Source organism: Taudactylus pleione, unplaced genomic scaffold, assembly GCF_031769625.1.
Source record: "Taudactylus pleione unplaced genomic scaffold, aTauple2 ptg001683l, whole genome shotgun sequence".
NCBI lineage: Eukaryota > Metazoa > Chordata > Amphibia > Anura > Myobatrachidae > Taudactylus > Taudactylus pleione.
Window position 1 is genome coordinate 629610 of NW_028286080.1, and position 20444 is coordinate 650053.

General features: G+C 51.1%; 1 protein-coding gene across 2 annotated transcripts in view; it reads right to left on the minus strand.

The window, feature by feature from the left end:
- The window catches only part of HIBCH (3-hydroxyisobutyryl-CoA hydrolase), a 127040-nt gene that overhangs the window by 33646 nt on the left and 72950 nt on the right, over positions 1-20444 (minus strand). For both annotated transcript variants that reach the window (XM_088464544.1, XM_088464542.1), the window contains 3 exons: positions 16655-16800; positions 10584-10670; positions 2829-2887 (listed from right to left, as the gene is read on the minus strand). In XM_088464544.1, coding sequence (XP_088320670.1) covers positions 2829-2887; positions 10584-10670; positions 16655-16800 — 292 coding nt within the window. The remainder of the gene's footprint in view (positions 1-2828; positions 2888-10583; positions 10671-16654; positions 16801-20444) is intronic.

Consider the following 20444-nt stretch of genomic DNA (forward strand, 5'->3'; position numbering starts at 1 on the left):
ACAGGATCATTCCTATACACTGGGAGGATAAGAATGGGGCTATGTGTATTACAGGATCATTCCTATACACTGGGAGGATAAGAATGGGGCTACGTGTATTACAGGATCATTCCTATACACTGGGAGGATAAGAATGGGGCTACGTGTATTACAGGACCATTCCTATACACTGGGAGGATAAGAATGGGGCTACGTGTATTACAGGATCATTCCTATACACTGGGAGGATAAGAATGGGGCTACGTGTATTACAGGATCATTCCTATACACTGGGAGGATAAGAATGGGGCTACGTGTATTACAGGACCATTCCTATACACTGGGAGGATAAGAATGGGGCTACGTGTATTACAGGACCATTCCTATACACTGGGAGGATAAGAATGGGGCTACGTGTATTACAGGATCATTCCTATACACTGGGAGGATAAGAATGGGGCTACGTGTATTACAGGATCATTCCTATACACTGGGAGGATAAGAATGGGGCTACGTGTATTACAGGATCATTCCTATACACTGGGAGGATAAGAATGGGGCTACGTGTATTACAGGATCATTCCTATACACTGGGAGGATAAGAATGGGGCTATGTGTATTACAGGATCATTCCTATACACTGGGAGGATAAGAATGGGGCTATGTGTATTACAGGATCATTCCTATACACTGGGAGGATAAGAATGGGGCTATGTGTATTACAGGATCATTCCTATACACTGGGAGGATAAGAATGGGGCTATGTGTATTACAGGATCATTCCTATACACTGGGAGGATAAGAATGGGGCTATGTGTATTACAGGATCATTCCTATACACTGGGAGGATAAGAATGGGGCTATGTGTATTACAGGATCATTCCTATACACTGGGAGGATAAGAATGGGGCTATGTGTATTACAGGATCATTCCTATACACTGGGAGGATAAGAATGGGGCTATGTGTATTACAGGATCATTCCTATACACTGGGAGGATAAGAATGGGGCTATGTGTATTACAGGATCATTCCTATACACTGGGAGGATAAGAATGGGGCTATGTGTATTACAGGATCATTCCTATACACTGGGAGGATAAGAATGGGGCTATGTGTATTACAGGATCATTCCTATACACTGGGAGGATAAGAATGGGGCTACGTCATACATACCAACTCTCCCTCATTGTCAGGGAGACTCCCTGAAATAGTAGCAATCTCCCTGTCTCCCTGAAGAGTCTAGCAATCTCCCTCATTTCATCCTTACCCCCATTATGAAGCTGTTATACAATAAAACAGATATATACATTCAAATTGGATCATTGGTGTCATTTCCTTGCATTGGTTATTATAAGGCACAATGATCCCTATGAATTTCTGAAAAGTATTAGTGTGTTTTCATCAACAAACAGATCTTACTAACTACTTTTGGGCTGGTTTACATTTGGATGTAAGTCAGGTTTAGGACACGCCTCTCAGATTTATCAGTACACGCCCCACTGTAACACGCGCCCATAGGTGCTGCTTTCACAATCTCCCTGAAATGCTTTTTCAAAAGTAGGCAAGTATGGGCTACATGTATTACAGGATCATTCCTATACACTGGGAGGATAAGAATGGGGCTACGTGTATTACAGGATCATTCCTATACACTGGGAGGATAAGAATGGGGCTACGTGTATTACAGGATCATTCCTATACACTGGGAGGATAAGAATGGGGCTACGTGTATTACAGGATCATTCCTATACACTGGGAGGATAAGAATGGGGCTACGTGTATTACATTCCTATACACTGGGAGGATAAGAATGGGGCTACGTGTATTACAGGATCATTCCTATACACTGGGAGGATAAGAATGGGGCTACGTGTATTACAGGATCATTCCTATACACTGGGAGGATAAGAATGGGGCTACGTGTATTACAGGATCATTCCTATACACTGGGAGGATAAGAATGGGGCTACGTGTATTACAGGATCATTCCTATACACTGGGAGGATAAGAATGGGGCTACGTGTATTACAGGATCATTCCTATACACTGGGAGGATAAGAATGGGGCTACGTGTATTACAGGATCATTCCTATACATTGGGAGGATAAGAATGGGGCTACGTGTATTACAGGATCATTCCTATACACTGGGAGGATAAGAATGGGGCTACGTGTATTACAGGATCATTCCTATACACTGGGAGGATAAGAATGGGGCTACGTGTATTACAGGATCATTCCTATACACTGGGAGGATAAGAATGGGGCTATGTGTATTACAGGATCATTCCTATACACTGGGAGGATAAGAATGGGGCTATCTGTATTACAGGATCATTCCTATACACTGGGAGGATAAGAATGGGGCTATCTGTATTACAGGATCATTCCTATACACTGGGAGGATAAGAATGGGGCTACGTGTATTACAGGATCATTCCTATACACTGGGAGGATAAGAATGGGGCTACGTGTATTACAGGATCATTCCTATACATTGAAATGTCTCCCATTTTATCTCTCTCCAAGACTTGGTACATCTTCCCCCCGTTGGATCATCTGCCCATCGCTGGTTATAGTGGGAGGGCAGGGTGACTTCATCACAGCTTTAGCTAAATGTTCTGCAGGGATACGGTATTAAGGGACAAAGCCGCCATGATGTTGCTGATAAAGCAATCGCTCAAAACGAAGCACAACTGTTAAGTCGCCCAAAAATGCTATCACCAAAACGATAGTAATGGATTTCATTGCCATGCATTAGGTGGTGAGCGTTTTAGTATCACTGCGCAATAAGATCATTAAAGTTGTTAAGTAACATGCATACAAGGATTATATTTCTGTCTGGTACCTGTTTATCTTGTCCAAGTGTTCTGCAAGAACAAACGGTTTATCCTCACCTGCAACGCTCTGCGTGAGACAATATGAGATATGGTAAGAACTTACCTTTGTTATCTCTATTTCTACGAAGTCCATAGGGTTCCACAGGATACCTTGGGGTATAGGTGTGACGTCAGTCATCGGGCACCATAGAGTTAAGCTTTCAGCCTCCCAGGATGCACTAGGGTCCCCCTCCTATACCCCGCCCCCGAGCCAAGGCACCTCAGTTAGTTACCAAGCCATAGGCCGGAGGAGGAGAAGGAAGAGAGAGAAAGAAGATCTGGATACACACAAGAATCACACTCTCACCAGAGGGAGACGGAAAAACCGGTGACCAGAATAAAGCCCATCTGCAGCACAGGTGCGACAGGATGGGAGTCCTGTGGAACCCTATGGACTTCGTAGAAATAGAGATAACAAAGGTAAGTTCTTACCATATCTCATATTTTCTACTTCAGGGTCCATAGGGTATCCACAGGATACCTTGGGGATGTCCCAAAGCAGTATCCTTTAAGGGTGGGGACGCTCCTGTGCTGAAAGGAGAATCCGCCGCCCGAAGGAAGCATCCTGAGAGGCGAAGGTGTCAAACCTGTAATACCTCACGAAGGTATGGACAGAGGACCATGTAGCAGCCTTGCAGATCTGGACTGCAGAGGCACCACGTCGAGCTGCCTACGAAGGACCCACAGACCTAGTGGAATGAGCCTTCAAAGAAGGAGGAGCCGGCAGACCTTCATGAAGATAAGCTTCAGAAATAGCCATACGGATTCAGGCTGCCTAAGTTTGCTTTGAAGCAGGCCAACCCTTTTTACGGAAGCCATAGAGGACAAACAAGGCGTCCGACTTCCTAAACGAAGAAGTGCGGTCAACATAAGTCCTTAAGGCCCGCACAACATCCAAAGTGGCCTCACTCACTGAAAGGCCAGGTGAGTTAAAGGCCGGAACAATTATTTCCTCGTTAACATGAAACTGGGAAACAACTTTGGGAAGAAATTCAGGCCGAGTGCGGAGCACTGCCCTGTTCCCATGAAAAATCAAGAAAGGGGGTCTGCAAGAAAGAGCCCCTAAATCAGAAACACGTCTGGCCGAAGCAATGGCCAGAAGAAAAACAGTCTTAGCTGTTAGCCATTTAAGATCCACTGAGCCAAGTGGTTCAAACGGCGGTCCCTGGAGAGCCCTCAGGACCACAGCCAAATCCCAAGGCGCCACAGGTGGAACAAAGGGCGGCTGAATGCGTAGAACACCTTGCAGAAAGGTGCGCACATCGGGGATTGTAGCAATCCTACGGTGAAACCAGACAGACAGGGCCGAAACCTGTACCTTCAAAGAAGCAAGGTCTAGTCCCACTTGTAGGAAGGCGAGTATCCAAGACAGACAGTGGTGCATAGCCTCTCGGTCGACACCACTGGAAGAACGTATGCCACACGCGATGGTATATCCTCGCGGAAGACGGTTTCCGAGCTCGTAACATGGTACGCACTACAGAGCTGGAAAACCCCCTGGACCTCAACATGGCCATCTCAACAGCCACGCCGTCAAAGACAGCCGAGTCAGGTTCGGGTGAAGACAAGGACCCTGCGACAGAAGGTCCGGTCGTAGCGGCAACCGCAGAGGACTGTCCACGGACAGACCCTGAAGGTCTGGGAACCAGTGCCGTCTGGGCCACGCGGGAGCTATCAACAGGAGCGTCCCTCCTTCCTGTTTGAATTTCCGGATTACCCGTGGAAGAAGGGAAACCGGAGGAAACAGGTAAGCGAACCGGAACGTCCACCGGACGGATAGAACATCCACCAGAGACGCCTCTTCGTCTCTTGTGCGAGACCCGTACACCGGCAACTTGTTGTTGTGCCGGGACGCCATGAGGTCGATCTCTGGAAGACCCCACTTGTCCACCAGCAGTTGAAAAACGTCCGGGTGCAGAGACCATTCCCCCGGATGAACGTCCTGGCGACTTAGAAAGTCCGGCTCCCAATTTAGCACTCCCGGGATGAAGACAGCTGATATGGCCGGAACATTGCGCTCCGCCCATACCAGGATCCGAGACACCTCTACGAGAGCTGCCCGACTTCGGGTTCCTCCTTGCCTGTTTATGTAGGCCACGGTGGTAGCGTTGTCCGACTGGACCTGTACTGGGCGACCCTGGAGGGCATTGAAGACCGCACGGAGTTCCAAGATATTTATTGGAAGCTCCGCTTCTGTCGGAGTCCACCTGCCCTGGAACAAGTGTGGACCCGAAACTGCTCCGAAGACTGGCGTCCATTGTCAACAGGACCCAATTTGGTACCCAGAACGGACGTTCCTTGCTGAGATGGGTCGTCTGCAACCACCAGGCAAGGGACAGGCGAACCTCCGGGGTGAGCACAATCGTCTGGGACTTTAGAGACTGAGGCAGCCCGTTCCACTTGGACAGGATCAGGTGCTGCAGAGGTCTGGTGTGAAACTGGGTATATTCCACCATGTCGAACACCGACACCATGGAGCCCAGTAACCTCATCGCCGAGTGTAGAGACACCCGGCGGCTGTGCAGACAACTGCGCACCCTCGACTGTAAAGCAGAGATCTTTTCCCCCATCACAAAGATCCTTTGCTGTCCCGAGACCAATAAGGCTCCGAGGTGCAGAATCCGCCGAGACGGGATTAGAGTGGACTTCTGCCAGTTTATTAACCAGCCGTGCCGTTGCTGTAGCGCAATGGTCAGGTTCAAGTGGCGCAGAAGGAGCTCCGGAGATCCTGCCACTAACAAAAGGTCGTCCAAGTACGGCAACATGCGGACTCCCTGCAGCCGCAGAGAAGCCGCCATGACCGCCATCACCTTGGTGAACACACGCAGTGCTGTCGCCAGGCCAAAAGGTAACGCCCGAAACTGAAAGTGGTCGCTGCGGATTACAAACCTGAGGAACTGTTGATGGCGCAAAAGAATAGGGACATGCAGGTAAGCGTCCTGTAAGTCCAATGACACCATGTAGTCCCCAGGTTCCAGCGCCAGAATGATGGACCGTAGGGTCTCCATCCGAAACTTCGGCACCCGCAAAGACTTGTTGAGAGCTTTGAGGTTGAGAATCGGACGATACGACCCATTGGGTTTCTGCACCAAAAAGAGATTGGAATAGAAACCCTGGCCCCTCTGGGAGAATGGAACAGGCACTATAACTTCAGCCTGGAGCATAGTGTGCAAGACCTTCCGCAGCTCCGTGGCCTTGTTCCGGTCTGATGGTAGACCCGTGGTGAAAAATCGAGCCGGGGGTCTGTGCCGGAAAGAGAGGGCGTACCCGTGGGAGACCATCTCGAGAACCCAAGTGTCTGTCGTGGTGACCGACCAACACCGGGCGAACTGCAGCAGGCGGCCTCCCACTTTGGGATCCCCCAAAGGGAGGCCCGGACCGTCAGGCCGCAGGCTTGTGATCTGGCTTAGGGGCCGGACGTCTGGTACTCCATGCCTGCTTCCGGGGCTTGGCCGATTTCTTGGGACCAGCCTGTCGGGGAAAAGACTGTGGTTTGGGCCTGCCCTGGGCCCTATAAGACCGAAAGGACGATGGTCCTGAACCAGAAGGAACAGCGGCCGACGGGAGACATGCCGATTTGGCTGCCGCCAGCGTGGCCACAATCTTGTCCAGATCTGGACCGAAGAGAACTTCAAACCCTTTTTGGAATCAGTGTCCGCCTTCCAGGATCGCAACCACAAGGTGCGACGAGCAGCCACCGCTGCTGAAGAAATTCGAGACACCAGGGTACTAATGTCTAATGCCGCCTCGTTGATATAAGTGGCCGAATCACGGAGATTACCAATCAACTCCGTCTGTTCGGCCGGACAGTCGGAATCAAAGGACGCCTCCAATGAATCCGCCCAGCGCTCCATCGCTCTGGCAACCCAGCAAATGGCCATAGCCGGCCGCGCTGCCCCCCCCGCAAGGGAATAAGCGGACTTCAGCAGATCTCCACCTTGCGGTCCGTAGCATCCTTAAGGGAGGACATGGATGGCATCGGCAATTTGGCACTACGGACATGACGTGTCACATGAGAATCCACCTGTGGAGGGGATTCCCACTTAGCAAAATAATTATCCGCGAACGCATAAGCCATCGCCAGGCGCCTCTGCGGCTGGTATCGCTTGCCAGGCTGTTTCCACGCCTCCTCTAAATGGTCCACCAACTGACCCAAAAGAGGAAAGACTGTGGCGTCACCCTTCACATCCTTAAAAAAGGCATACTTGGATTTAGCAGCTGGGGGAACTTCGTCCTCAATCACCAAGGCTGTGCGGACTGCCCGAATAAGGCCAGGAATATACAACTTGGACCTAGCGTCAGCGTCCTTAGTATGGAGAGGTTCCTGATCGTAAGGATCCAGAATCTCCCCATCATCAGATGTCCCTTCGTCATCCTCATAAGGAGCCGACAGAGACGCCACCGGCCGTTTATGTGGCCGCATCACAGCCTCCCCCTGCAACACATCCGACAAGTGCTGTACAGAACTCGTCAGGGAGTTAACCCACGCCAGCTCCTGAGAAACCGGGAGAGGGGAAATAGGGAGACTGCGGGGTACCACCAATTGTCTTGGGAAACCCTGCATGGGTGACGACACCACTGATTGCTGGGACAAACCCATCTGCGTAAACGCGGGCTGCCGAGCTAACTGGCCCACTAAGGTTGTAAGCGCCTGAGCGAAACAAGCCCAGGGCGGCTCCTGTACCAGTGCTGTAACCGTAATAGGCCGCACCATAGACAAACACTGCCGGCAGAGGCCCTCTGCGCTACCCTCCCCCTCCGCTAAAGGTACTTTACACGTAGTACACTGTAGCCGGAGAGGAAAATCACTTTCAGACATGATGGTACAAAGTATGTGACCCCTCTCACCAATTGTTTTTGAAAAAGGCGAGAGACCACCCTGCAGCACCACACCGCAAGGGCTTAGCAGAAAGAACAGGGACAGTAATAAAGCTGACAGTTTAGAAGAAAAGTTACAGGCAGCAGCGCTAGCACAGTCACATACAATGCAAAGAAAATCAATTCCTGCACTAACCATGGCTGACAAATCAACTACACAGACACAGAGTCTGGTAGGACACAGCGCTGCATACACAGACCTGACCACAGCGGAGGAGAGGTATAAGGGGGGACCCAGACCACGATGCCTCCGTCCAGGCTTCCAGCAGCATTCACCATGCGTTCTGGAAGATGGCCACCGAGGAGCAGAGAGGAGGCTGGCCTGGGGGAGGAGCGCTGCCACAGGGCCAGTCGGAGTGTTGCAGAGAGGGCTGTGTGCAGCGGGGGAGGCGCCGGCTGTGAGACAGGGAAGGCGCGCTCCCTGGCATACATTTAACCCCCGGGACGCCGCAGCGCTGCCGCTCTGCTGCGGTCCGCTGTCCCAGGGGGGTAGTGGAAGCGCAGGTTAGTACCTGGCTCCACACTGCAGCCAGTCCCCCAGGGAGCCCCCTGCCTGGGGGACTCTGGACCCTGTAACAACGGGGACCCACCGCGGGACCCCGCTGCTTACCTTGCTGTCCCCCTTGATTCCGGCCATGGTCCGGAACATCTGGGGTCACCGCTAGCTGTGACCCCAGATGCTCACCAGCATCCCCGGATCGGTACCGGCGTTCTGGTACCGGCGGGGGTGTAGGGAAGACAGCATGGACGTCAGGACTGACTGTCCATGCTGTACATCCAGATGTGCAGCCACAGCTGCATGCAGAAAAGCTTCAGGGGCTCTTCTTAGCCCCCACTCCAATAGGTGCACCCGACTCCGGCCGGGCACCAAACTAAACTGAGGTGCCTTGGCTCGGGGGCGGGGTATAGGAGGGGGACCCTAGTGCATCCTGGGAAGCTGAAAGCTTAACTCTATGGTGCCCGATGACTGACGTCACACCTATACCCCAAGGTATCCTGTGGATACCCTATGGACACTGAAGTAAAAACAAAGGTTATAAAGACGTCACTTCGATGTAGGTTATCTTGTGAGATGAACATTTACAAAATATAAATACATTAAAAGGTGTTCCCTATATATTTCTGATAATGGAAACCTGTAGATCTTGTAAGGGGGATGTAGTTATGTCGACATTCAAAAAGTCAACAACTGTGATGTCAACATTTTTGAAATGTTGACATTAAACATGTGGCCATCTGCAGAATGTTGGCATGTGAATTGTCGACTTCTGCATGGACCAGAGGGTTAGGGGTAGGCTGCGGGACGGGAGGGTTAGGTTGCAGGATGGGAGGGTTAGGGTTAGGTTGCAGGATGGGAGGGTTAGGGTTAGGCTGTGAGATGAGAGAGTTAGGGTTAGGCTGCGGGATGAGAGGGTTAGGGTTAGGTTTTGGGATAGGAGGGTTAGGGTTGCGGTATGGGAGGGCTAGGGTTAGGCTGTGGGATGGGAGGGTTAGGCTGCAGGATGGGAGGGTTAGGGTTAAACTGTGGGATTAGAGGGTTAGGCTGTGGGATGGGAGGGTTAGGGTTAGGTTGCAGGATGGGAGGGTTAGGGTTAGGTTGCAGGATGGGAGGGTTAGGGTTAGGCTGTGGTATGGGAGGGTTAGGGTTAGGCTGTGGGATGGAAGGGTTAGGGTTAGGCTGTGGGATTAGAGGGTTAGGCTGTGGGATGGGAGGGTTAGGCTGTGGGATTAGAGGGTTAGGCTGTGGGATGGGAGGGTTAGGTTGCAGGATGGGAGGGTTAGGGTTAGGCTGCAGAAGGGAAGGGTTTAGGGATAGGCTGTGGGTGGGGAGGGTTAGGATGCGGGATGGGACGGTTAGGGTTAGACTGTGGAAGGGGAGGGTTAGAGTTAAGTTGCGGGAGGGGAGGGTTAGAGTTAGGCTATGGGAGGGGAGGGTTAGGTTGCGGGACGGGAGGGGTAGGGTTAGGCTGCAGGACGGGAGGGTTAGGCTGCGGGACGGGAGGGTTAGGCTGCGGGACGGGAGGGTTAGGTTGCAGGAATGGGACGGTTAGGGTTAGGCTGCCGGGAGGGAAGGGTTAGGGCTAGGCTGTGGGTGGGGAGGTTTGGCCTGCGGGAGGGGAGGGTTAGGGTTAGACTGTAGAAGGGGAGCCATCATGTCGTCACTGAAGCCAGAAGCCATCATGACGTCACTGATAGGGCCGGTGGACCAGCCGTACCAGGTAAGTCATCACTAGACCACCAGGAACGCTTAGTTGACAAGATGCATGTCGACATGCCTACCGATGACGACCTTACCACCATGTAGACATTACATGGTGGTAAGGGTTTTTAAACCATTTACAGGGCTTGTATGACAGGAGAAAGGATACTTCCATAAACACTAAAACATATGATTGGATGCTGCCACGTTACTCGCTGCACCAGACTACATCGAGCCAATAGGAAAGATTACACGGCACCGGAGGTCTGATTTACAATAGAGCCATTGTCCCCACAACAAATATATAAGGTCAGGTTGGCGCTCTAGAAATAGAACGCGTTTATTTTAACCCCTTTTTTTCCCCCAAGTGAGAATTTGGTTTTCGGACATCTCTCTCTCTCTCGCTCTCCTTAAATCAATAGAAAGACTGAAGTCTATTAATCAGTAATTTGCATAAGATGTCACTGGCAAAAGAGAGAAGCAACAATGTAAATAACCTAGAATGTAGACATTGTTTGGTAAATATCAGGGTAAGTAAATGCGGATTTATCAAACATCCGGCATTAAACCGTATGAGTCTACTGTATTTCCCTAATCAGCGTTCCCCCAGCAGTACAGAGAGGCTCCGCGGGGTCTGACCATGTACCTGTGTGTGATAAGTGTGAAGTACATCAGCGACAGCCTCCTTGGACGGACTCCTCAGAGTTACAAGGTCTTTTTCCAGGGATGGAATCTATTCATGGAAAATGCAGTAAATAAAGATGGTTTATGATACTAACGTACAGGAAATCAGTTATCGCATTTCCGCTGCATCCCCCATAATAAATAGATCAGGTAAAATGTCTGAAAAATTAGTTGCAATTCTTTATGTGTTTATTAAGTATTCAAAAGAAATAAAGAAAGTTTCATAGGGTAACGATGATGCTTCACATAATTCCTTCCCTGCAAAATATTATGGGGACAACTCATTTGTTTACTAACGTCTTTATTTAGTATATACGTATTGCCCAGCGCTATACAGTGTATATGTAATCAGTCGCATCAGTCCCTGTCCCATTACAGCGTACAGTCTATATTTCCTTCCACAGGAATACACTACAGACTTACTGTAGGGCCTGATACGGGGGTGGACGACACAGACACAGTGGAGAGATTTTCTGCTACTGCGCAGGTGTCCAGGGCTCGCTGACTGTGGGCCTGATTCAGACACGATCGCAAGGGCTGGCCGCTCGCTGTGAATGTGGGCTTTTTTTTTTTTTTCCTCCGGCCGCTCGCAAAGCTGCGGGAGCCCACCCACCCATAATCGCGACCATCGGCCTTGCGATGAGACCCTGCGGTTGGGTCTAGCTTCCGCAAGGCCGAGTGGATCTCCTGCTCTAATAGCATCGGTAGTGATGTCAGTTAGACCTCCCAACAAACGCCAGGTGTTCCTAAGGGCCGTCCCCACTACACGCCCACAAAACGGGGCGAGCTGTCCCTCACCATCGACAGCTGCCCCGTCTTGTAGTGAGCCCCGTAGCAACTAAGCTTCAGGTCACTCGGCGGGGCTCGCGCACGCCGGACGCGGCGCATGCACAGCTCGTAAACATCGGGCCTCTTGCGAGCGGCTCTGATTTAGCACCTGTGTCCGTACAGTGTCACAGCTGTAATTTCAGGCACATGCAGGGAGAAGTGTAGGGACAATGTAGGGAACGTTCCTGGGCGGTGACAGGGAGGCGCACGCACAGGGCGGATCCGTTTTATTGGAGTGTCGTGGCGTGTCGGAGAAAGTGGCTGCGTACACAGACGCTTGAACATAGGAGGCCATACACGGATGGAATAACTGCAGCTGGCATAGGGCAGGTGCAAGTTTCAATGAAGCTACTGCTGGTGGCGTCTAAGGCCCCGATTCAGACCCACTCGCGAGCGGCTGTCCGCTCGCAAGTGGGTCGATGGTGTGCACTGCGCATGCGCACGACGGAGGGAGCTCCGTCGTGCGCATGCGCCAGACGCGACGAGCGAAGGACTTTCCTTCGCTCGTTGTGTCTGATCAAAGGGGGCGTGCTGTCGATGTTGATTGACAGCACGCCCCCTTTGGTGGGCGTGCCGGGGGCGTGCCTCCCAGACGGGGGCGTTCCCAAGGGAACGCCTACCGTCAGAAGCCGGCCCACTGACATCACTAGTGGGAGTGATTTTGGCTCTGATAGAGCCAAAATAACTCCAGGCCTTGCGGTTGAGAAACTCAACCGCAGGCTTCTGCTCGCACTGGCGATGGTCGCGATGGTCAAGACCATCGCGACCATCAATCTGCACGCTCGTATATGCTGTGGGTGGTGACCCACAGCTATACGAACGTCCAGGAGGACGCTCCATAGCTATGGAGGACGGCCCTCATTCAGAGCGTGCGCTCTGCTCAGAGCGTCCGGCTCTGAATGAGGGCCTAAGGACGCAGCAATCGGTATTCCTGCGTGTACAGACGCTGACAGTGGGAGTCTCAGTCCTTTGTATCAGCATTTGTATAAATTCGCAGAGGAGGCAAGGATTAGACACTAGGGGGAGGCTATGGGAAAGGAGGAAAGGGTTAGGCTACTAGAGGGGAGATTAGGGTTAGGCACAAGGGGGAGGGTTAGACACTAGAAGGAGGGTTAAGCACTAGGGGAAGGTTTAGGCACTAGGGGGAGGGTTAGGCACTAGGGGGAGGGTTATGCTATGGGAGAGGAGGTAAGGCTTAGACACTAGGGGGAGGGTTAGGCTATGGGAGGGAAGGTTAGGGTTAGACACTAGGGAGAGGGTAAGGCTGTGGGAGAGGAGGAGAGGCTTAGACACTAGGGGGAGGGTTAGGCTGTGGGAGAGGAGGAGAGGCTTAGACACTAGGGGGAGGGTTAGGCTATGGGAGAGGAGGTGAGGCTTAGACACTAGGGGGATGGTTAGGCTATGGGAGAGGAGGTGAGGCTTAGGCTATGGGAGAGGTGGTAAGGCTTAGACACTAGGGGGAGGGTTAGGCTATGGGAGAGGAGGTAAGGCTTAGACACTAGGGGGAGGGTTAGGCTATGGGAGAGGAGGTAAGGCTTAGACACTAGGGGGAGGGTTAGGCTATGGGAGAGGGGGATGGTTAGGCTATGGGAGAGGAGGTAAGGCTTAGACACTAGGGGGAGGGTAAGGCTATGGGAGAGGAGGAGAGGCTTAGACACTAGGGGGAGGGTTAGGCTATGGGAGAGGAGGAGAGGCTTAGACACTAGGGGGAGGGTTAGGCTATGGGAGAGAAGGTTAGGGTTAGACACTAGGGGGATGGTTAGGCTATGGGAGAGGAGGTAAGGCTTAGACACAAGGGGGAGGGTTAGGCTATGGGAGAGGAGGTAAGGCTTAGACACTAGGGAGAGGGTAAGGCTATGGGAGAGCAGGAGAGGCTTAGACACTAGGGGGAGGGTTAGGCTATGGGAGAGGAGGAGAGGCTTAGACACTAGGGGGATGGTTAGGCTATGGGAGAGGAGGTGAGGCTTAGACACTAGGGGGAGGGTTAGGCTATGGGAGAGGTGGTAAGGCTTAGACACTAGGGGGAGGGTTAGGCTATGGGAGAGGAGGTAAGGCTTAGACACTAGGGGGAGGGTTAGGCTATGGGAGAGGAGGTAAGGCTTAGACACTAGGGGGAGGGTTAGGCTATGGGAGAGGAGGTAAGGCTTAGACACTAGGGGGAGGGTTAGGCTATGGGAGAGGAGGTAAGGCTTAGACACTAGGGAGAGGGTTAGGCTATGTGAGAGGAGGTATGGCTTAGACACTAGGGGGAGGGTTAGGCTAAGGGGGAGGAGTTAAGGCTTAGACACTAGGGGGATGGTTAGGCTATGGGAGAGGAGGTAAGGCTTAGACACTAGGGGGAGGGTTAGGCTATGGGAGAGGAGGTAAGGCTTAGACACTAGGGGGAGGGTTAGGCTATGGGAGAGGAGGTAAGGCTTAGACACTACGGAGAGGGTAAGGCTTTGGGAGAGGAGGAGAGGCTTAGACACTAGGGCGAGGGTTAGGCTATGGGAGAGGAGGAAAGGCTTAGACACTAGGGGGAGGGTTGGGCTATGGAAGAGAAGGTTAGGGTTAGACACTAGGGGGAGGGTTAGGCTATGGGAGAGAAGGTTAGGGTTAGACACTAGGGGGAGGGTTAGGCTATGGGAGAGAAGGTTAGGATTAGACACTAGGGGGAGGGTTAGGCTATGGGAGAGGAGGTAAGGCTTAGACACTAGGGGGAGGGTTAGGCTATGGGAGAGGAGGTAAGGCTTAGACACTAGGGGGAGGGTTAGGCTATGGGAGAGGGAGGTAAGGCTTAGACACTAGGGGGAGGGTTAGGCTATGGGAGAGGAGGTAAGGCTTAGACACTAGGGGGAGGGTTAGGCTATGGGAGAGGAGGTAAGGCTTAGACACTAGGGGGAGGGTTAGGCTATGGGAGAGGAGGTAAGACTTAGACACTAGGGAGAGGGTAAGGCTATGGGAGAGGAGGAGAGGTTTAGACACTAGGGGGAGAGTTAGGCTATGGGAGAGGAGGAAAGGCTTAGACACTAGGGGGAGGGTTAGGCTATGGGAGAGAAGGTTAGGGTTAGACACTAGGGGGAGGGTTAGGCTATGGGAGAGAAGGTTAGGGTTAGACACTAGGGGGAGGGTTATGCTATGGGAGAGGAGGTAAGGCTTAGACTCTAGGGGGAGGGTTAGACACTAGGGGGAGGGTTAAGCTATGGGAGAGGAGGAAAGGCTTAGACACTAGGGGGAGGGTTAGGCTATGGGAGAGAAGGTTAGGGTTAGACACTAGGGGGATGGTTAGGCTATGGGAGAGGAGGTAAGGCTTAGACACTAGGGGGAGGGTTAGGCTATGGGAGAGGAGGTAAGGCTTAGACACTAGGGGGATGGTTAGGCTATGGGAGAGGAGGTAAGGCTTAGACACTAGGGGGATGGTTAGGCTATGGGAGAGGAGGTAAGGCTTAGACACTAGGGGGAGGGTTAGGCTATGGGAGAGGAGGTAAGGCTTAGACACTAGGGAGAGGGTAAGGCTATGGGAGAGGAGGAGAGGCTTAGACACTAGGGGGGAGGGTTAGGCTATGGGAGAGGAGGTAAGGCTTAGACACTAGGGGGAGGGTTAGGCTATGGGAGAGAACGTTAGGGTTAGACACTAGGGGGAGAGTTAGGCTATGGGAGAGGAGATAAGGCTTAGACACTAGGGGGAGGGTTAGACTATGGGAGAGAAGGTAAAGCTTAGACACTAGGGGAGGGTTAGACTATGGGAGGGGAGGGTTAAGGTTACGCTACTAGAAGGGAGATTACAGTTGGGCATTAGGGGAAGGGTTAGGGTTAGGCTATGGGAGGGGAGGGTTAGACTATGGGAGGGGAGGGTTAGACTATGGGAGGGGAGGGTTAAGGTTACACTACTAGAGGGGAGATTACAGTTGGGCATTAGGGGAAGGGTTAGGCTATGGGAGGGGAGGGTTAGGCTATGGGAGGGGAGGGTTAGGCTATGGGAGGGGAGGGTTAGGCTATGGGAGGGGAGGGTTAGACTATGGGAGGGGAGGGTTAGACTATGGGAGGGGAGGGTTAGGCTATGGGAGGGGAGGGTTAGGCTATGGGAGGGGAGGGTTAGGTTTACGCTACTAGAGGGGAGATTACAGTTGGGTATTAGGGGAAGGGTTAGGGTTAGGCTATGGGAGGGGAGGGTTAGGCTATGGGAGGGGAGGGTTAGACTGGGAGGGGAGGGTTAGACTATGGGAGGGGAGGGTTGGGCTATGGGAGGGGAGGGTTAGACTATGGGACGGGAGAGTTAGGCTATGGGAGGGGATGGTTAGGGTTACGCTACTAGAGGGGAGATTACACTTGGGCATTAGGAGAAGGGTTAGGGTTAGGCTATGGGAGGGAAGGGTTAGAGTTAGGTACAAAAATTGGGTAAAGGTTAGGCTAAGGGAGGGGAGGGTTAAGCTACGAGAGGGGAGATTAGGGTTAGGCACAAGGGGTAGGGGAAGGCTACGGGGGGGGAGGTTCAAGGTTAGTCTACGGGAAAGGAGAGTTAGGGTAAGGCATTAGTAGTTAGGGTTAGACTACTAGAGGAGAGGGCTAGGATACAGGTTGGGAGGGTTAGGCTATGAGAGGGGTTGGTTAGGCAGCAGGGGAAGAGTTAAGGGTAGGCTACGGGAAAGGAGGGTTAGGCTACCAGAGGGGAGATTAGGGTTAGGCACAAGGGGTGGGGTTAGGCTACAGGAGGGGATGGTCAAGGTTATGCTACGGTAAAGGAGAGTTAAGGCTAAGCACTAGGGGGAGGGTTAGACTACGGGGAGGGGAGGGTTAGACTACGGGGAGGGGAGGGTTAGGCTACGAGAGGGTTGAGTTAAAGTTAGGGTATGGGAGGGGAGAATTAGGCTAGAAGAGGGGAGATTAGGGTTAGGCTATTGGATGGGAGGTTAGGCACAAGGGGGAGGGTTAGTATTAGACATGTTTATTATCGGAAGCACGGCAGGATCCGCCAGAAGTCACCCTGACGTCACTGCCGGACTGGATTACACAGCTGGAGCCGCCGTACCAAGTCATCACTAGACCACCAGGAACATTTTGACAACATTCTAATCGTGTCGACATTTCATCGAGTCAACATGATGAATGTTGATGTGGTCAATGTCGGCATGCCAAGCATGTACAGTCGCTGTTTAGAATAGTGACCACTGCATAACAGGGCAACAATGATAACATTAATGGTAACAGCGTAATGTGAATACCAACCTTCTGGGACTCAACAAAGTGAGTAGCGATTCCAGCCTTCTGTACGTCTCTACCCTTTAATCTCATCCCAGTAAGAGCGATATATAAACCAATCTTCCCGGGAAGGCGTGGTAAGAAATACCCCCCTCCGACATCAGGAAATAGTCCTGTAATAGGAGATAAAAGAAAACGGAAGACATTGCTGGATGTTAGTAAATATACATAGATGCCTTTGCTGCAAGCAAGTGATGTCACGCCGTCATTTACACATAATTACCACTCACACTATTGAAATACACAACCGATGAGTTATTATGTTTCCTGCTCAATGGCTTTAAACAATTTAGATAATGGGTGATCATTACAGCAGCTAGGGCAGGTTTACCATGAATGTTCTGCACTTACTGTATTCAGCCTAAGCTGGCCGCAAACACTTCACACGCTGAGCGCAGAGGGTCACACGGGGACAATTAGAGAACGCTGCACTCCTGGGCTAGCAATTTATCTGTCAAGTAAAATAAGCCTTCACATTATCTGGGAGGGGGAGATCTGTGTGAATCCTACCATATAAAGGGAGCACAGACTGATATTGTTGATAAGTTCCACAAACTTAGCTAAGTTATCAGCCGGTGGATACTAAACAAGAGATAACATTATTTAATTTCTAATTAAGGCCCTGTACACACAGGAGGGGCATTCAACATGTGTTCTCATAGCTTGTTAAATATGGTTTAATAGTTTAATACTGATACTCTGATACTTAGGGGTCCCCGGTTGAGCACTAACAAATTAGATCTGGTTTTGCTTCCTCTATTTAAATAAAATATTAATAGCGCCCTCTTTATAATGTAATACATACCGAAATTACCATTGTCATTTGTTGATCCCATGTAATCCATACAGGGGAATTAAGAAAAAAAAAAAAACCCTATGGAGAGAACGGGCTGATTACCGGAAGAACCCAACGCAAAATTAGTTCATCTCCGGTAAACCCGCCTACTTAAATAGTCAGGTAGCCAATCAGCAGCTGTCTCTTATCTGCACCTGATTGGCTGCCCTGTTGTTAAGTAGGGCGATTGTTTGGGCAGGGCATATGCAGGCACTTCAGGTCAGACCGTTTAATAGCGGTTTCATGGGCGTGTATAAATTAGCCACTGGGATCTCCTTCGCAGCATGAGGGCGCTCTGCGCGTCAGGAGAGACGCTGTGTTTGCGGCTGGTCAGACTTGATTTACATGCTACATGGCTGCCCCGATCTGCTTCCATGTTACCGATGTTTACGCTAATAAAAGAGATGCTCTCATTGAAGGTATTTTTAGGAAGCCGACATCTGATTACAAATTAAGGGGGCGATTTTATATAAAGGGGGCAATATTAACTATTTTATCCTACCCTAAAAGGGTATTTTTATTCTTCTTTTTATAAAGGGGGAAATATTAATTTATTATTTAAAAAAAAATTATTCATTTTATTATGAGGCAAACACCCGTAATGCACACCTGTGGCACTATCAGTGATCGCCTGCATGTTGGCGCTTGTGGTTCTACAACCGGGGGGGCGTAGCAGAGGGGCTTACGATACTCCTCCATGGGCCGGTCATATCTAGACGCGAGAGCCGGCCCCTGGCGGACTGGGCCAGGCGCGGAGGAGCTCTGGGTTCTTGCACAATATTAGGAGCAAAATGTTTTTATCATCTGGTTTTCCCACGCAGCCCGGTATACACTGCACGTGCCGCATACAGCGTCGGGTTATGCAAACCGCGACACACGGGCGCAGCTTCACCTTTCAAGGGTCTAGTTACTAAGCAGTGTTAGGAGACAGAGTGAAAAGTGATAAGGTGCCAGCCAATCAGCTCCCAACTGTCATCTCACAGGCTGTGTTTGAAAAATGACAGTTAGGAGACAGAGTGAAAAGTGATAAGGTATCAGCCAATCAGCTCCCAACTGTCATCTCACAGGCTGTGTTTGAAAAATGACAGTTAGGAGACAGAGTGAAAAGTGATAAGGTGCCAGCCAATCAGCTCCCAACTGTCATCTCACAGGCTGTGTTTGAAAAATGACAGTTGGGTGCTGATTGGCTGGCACCTTATCACTTTTCACTCTGTCTCCTAACACTGCTTAGTAACTAGACCCCTCAGTCTCCCTGCTGCAGGACAGTGAGTGCTGCGGGCTGGATCTGAAAATCGCATCCCACGTGTGGTGGTTTTAATACCCGCATTCCAAACCGCACTTCCCTGCATTGTTCTTCAAAGCCCGTGTGAACGAGCCCAGAAAGGGAACATCTGTAATTTGTGCCCTATTTAACCATGCTGTGCACTTCAATAAAATATTACATTTAGGGGTAAATTTTAAAAAATCAGCAAGTACGGAGTGAGATTGGGCGGCCAGAGGGCGAGAGAGAGTGCCGCTGCCGGCATTTCCGCGCCGTTGCTACAGCAACTCGCCCCCCTCGCGGCTAATTGAATTGACCCCTTAGTGTGTGATTTTTGCTCCTTCTATCAAATCTGTATGTATACACAATATGCACGAACATCCGTATACGGCAGCTCTGGGTTGCTGCCTTTCTTCCCAGGACAGAGATTAATAATAGGCACTGCTAGTTTATAGTACTATTATACTGTATTTCATATACAGAGGACAGCTTATAGTTTTATTAGAGCTTCATTTCATTCACCCGAACCTAAATAGGTGTTGTGTATGGTCCCTTTCATTCCCTGATACAAGCGTATACTGGGCCTGATTCAGACCAGGTCGCAAGCGCTGCACGCTCGCAACCGGGTCGATGGTGGCCCACAGCGCATGCGCACGACGGAGCCGGCTCCATCGTGCGCATGCGCAAGACCCGGCTAGCGACGGGCAATCCGTCACTCAGGGTCTCGTACCAAAGGGGGCAAGCTGTCGATGTTGAGTGACAGCTCGCCCCGTTTGGTGGACGGGCCTTTGCCCAAACGGAGGCGTTCCCGAGGGAATGCTTGCCGTTTGGGGGCGGCCCCACTGACATCACTCTGTTAGAGCCGAAATCTCTCTGGGGCTTGCGATGAACGAGACCCTACCACAAGGGTCTTGTCGCAAGCCCGATGGTCGCGATAGAATTGACCATCGTGACCATCATCATGGCCGCTTGCTATAGCTGTGGGTGGTCACCCACAGCTATGCGAGCGGCCAGGAGGCCACACCAAAAATTAAAAAAAACGCCCTGATTCAGAGCGAGCGCTCTTTCAGGGCGTCCTGCTCTGAATCAGGGCCACTGTTTGTTCCACTTTCTTTCTACTCTGCGAAGTCTTTTTTCTTTGTATCTTTGTGCAGAGATGACGTTGATGCTATCTGGCTGATATTCTGATTTCCTCAGTACCTTGTGCCAACTTCCCTCATACCGCCTGGGACCAAGCCAGCGATAGTATAATAAACCTTCCCATTTGCAGGACTCTATGAAGCAGCGATCTCATCAATAGCAAACGTTTTAGATGTTTATTTGATGTTGACCTTTTTTTTTTTTTTGGAGGGAGGGAGTAGGGAGGAGGTGGCGAGGGTCTTCCTGGAGGAAATTAACATGGCCCCAAAATGTGGCCCCACGGATTAGCATCACTGGGTGATCGCGTCATTCGTTCCTAAGATGCATTTGAGGTTAGTTTGTGGGTTTAAAAATACTAAAAATGTTTTAAGCTGCTTGAATACAGATGTGTTCTTATACATTTAGCCTCCTTGCACGTTAAACAGCCCATCTAGTTGCCCCATGCCGTGGCGTGACTCGGTAGCGCCGAGCGTCTTTTCGTGCGATTTCTTACCTTCAAACGCGTCTTAGTCGCACAATGA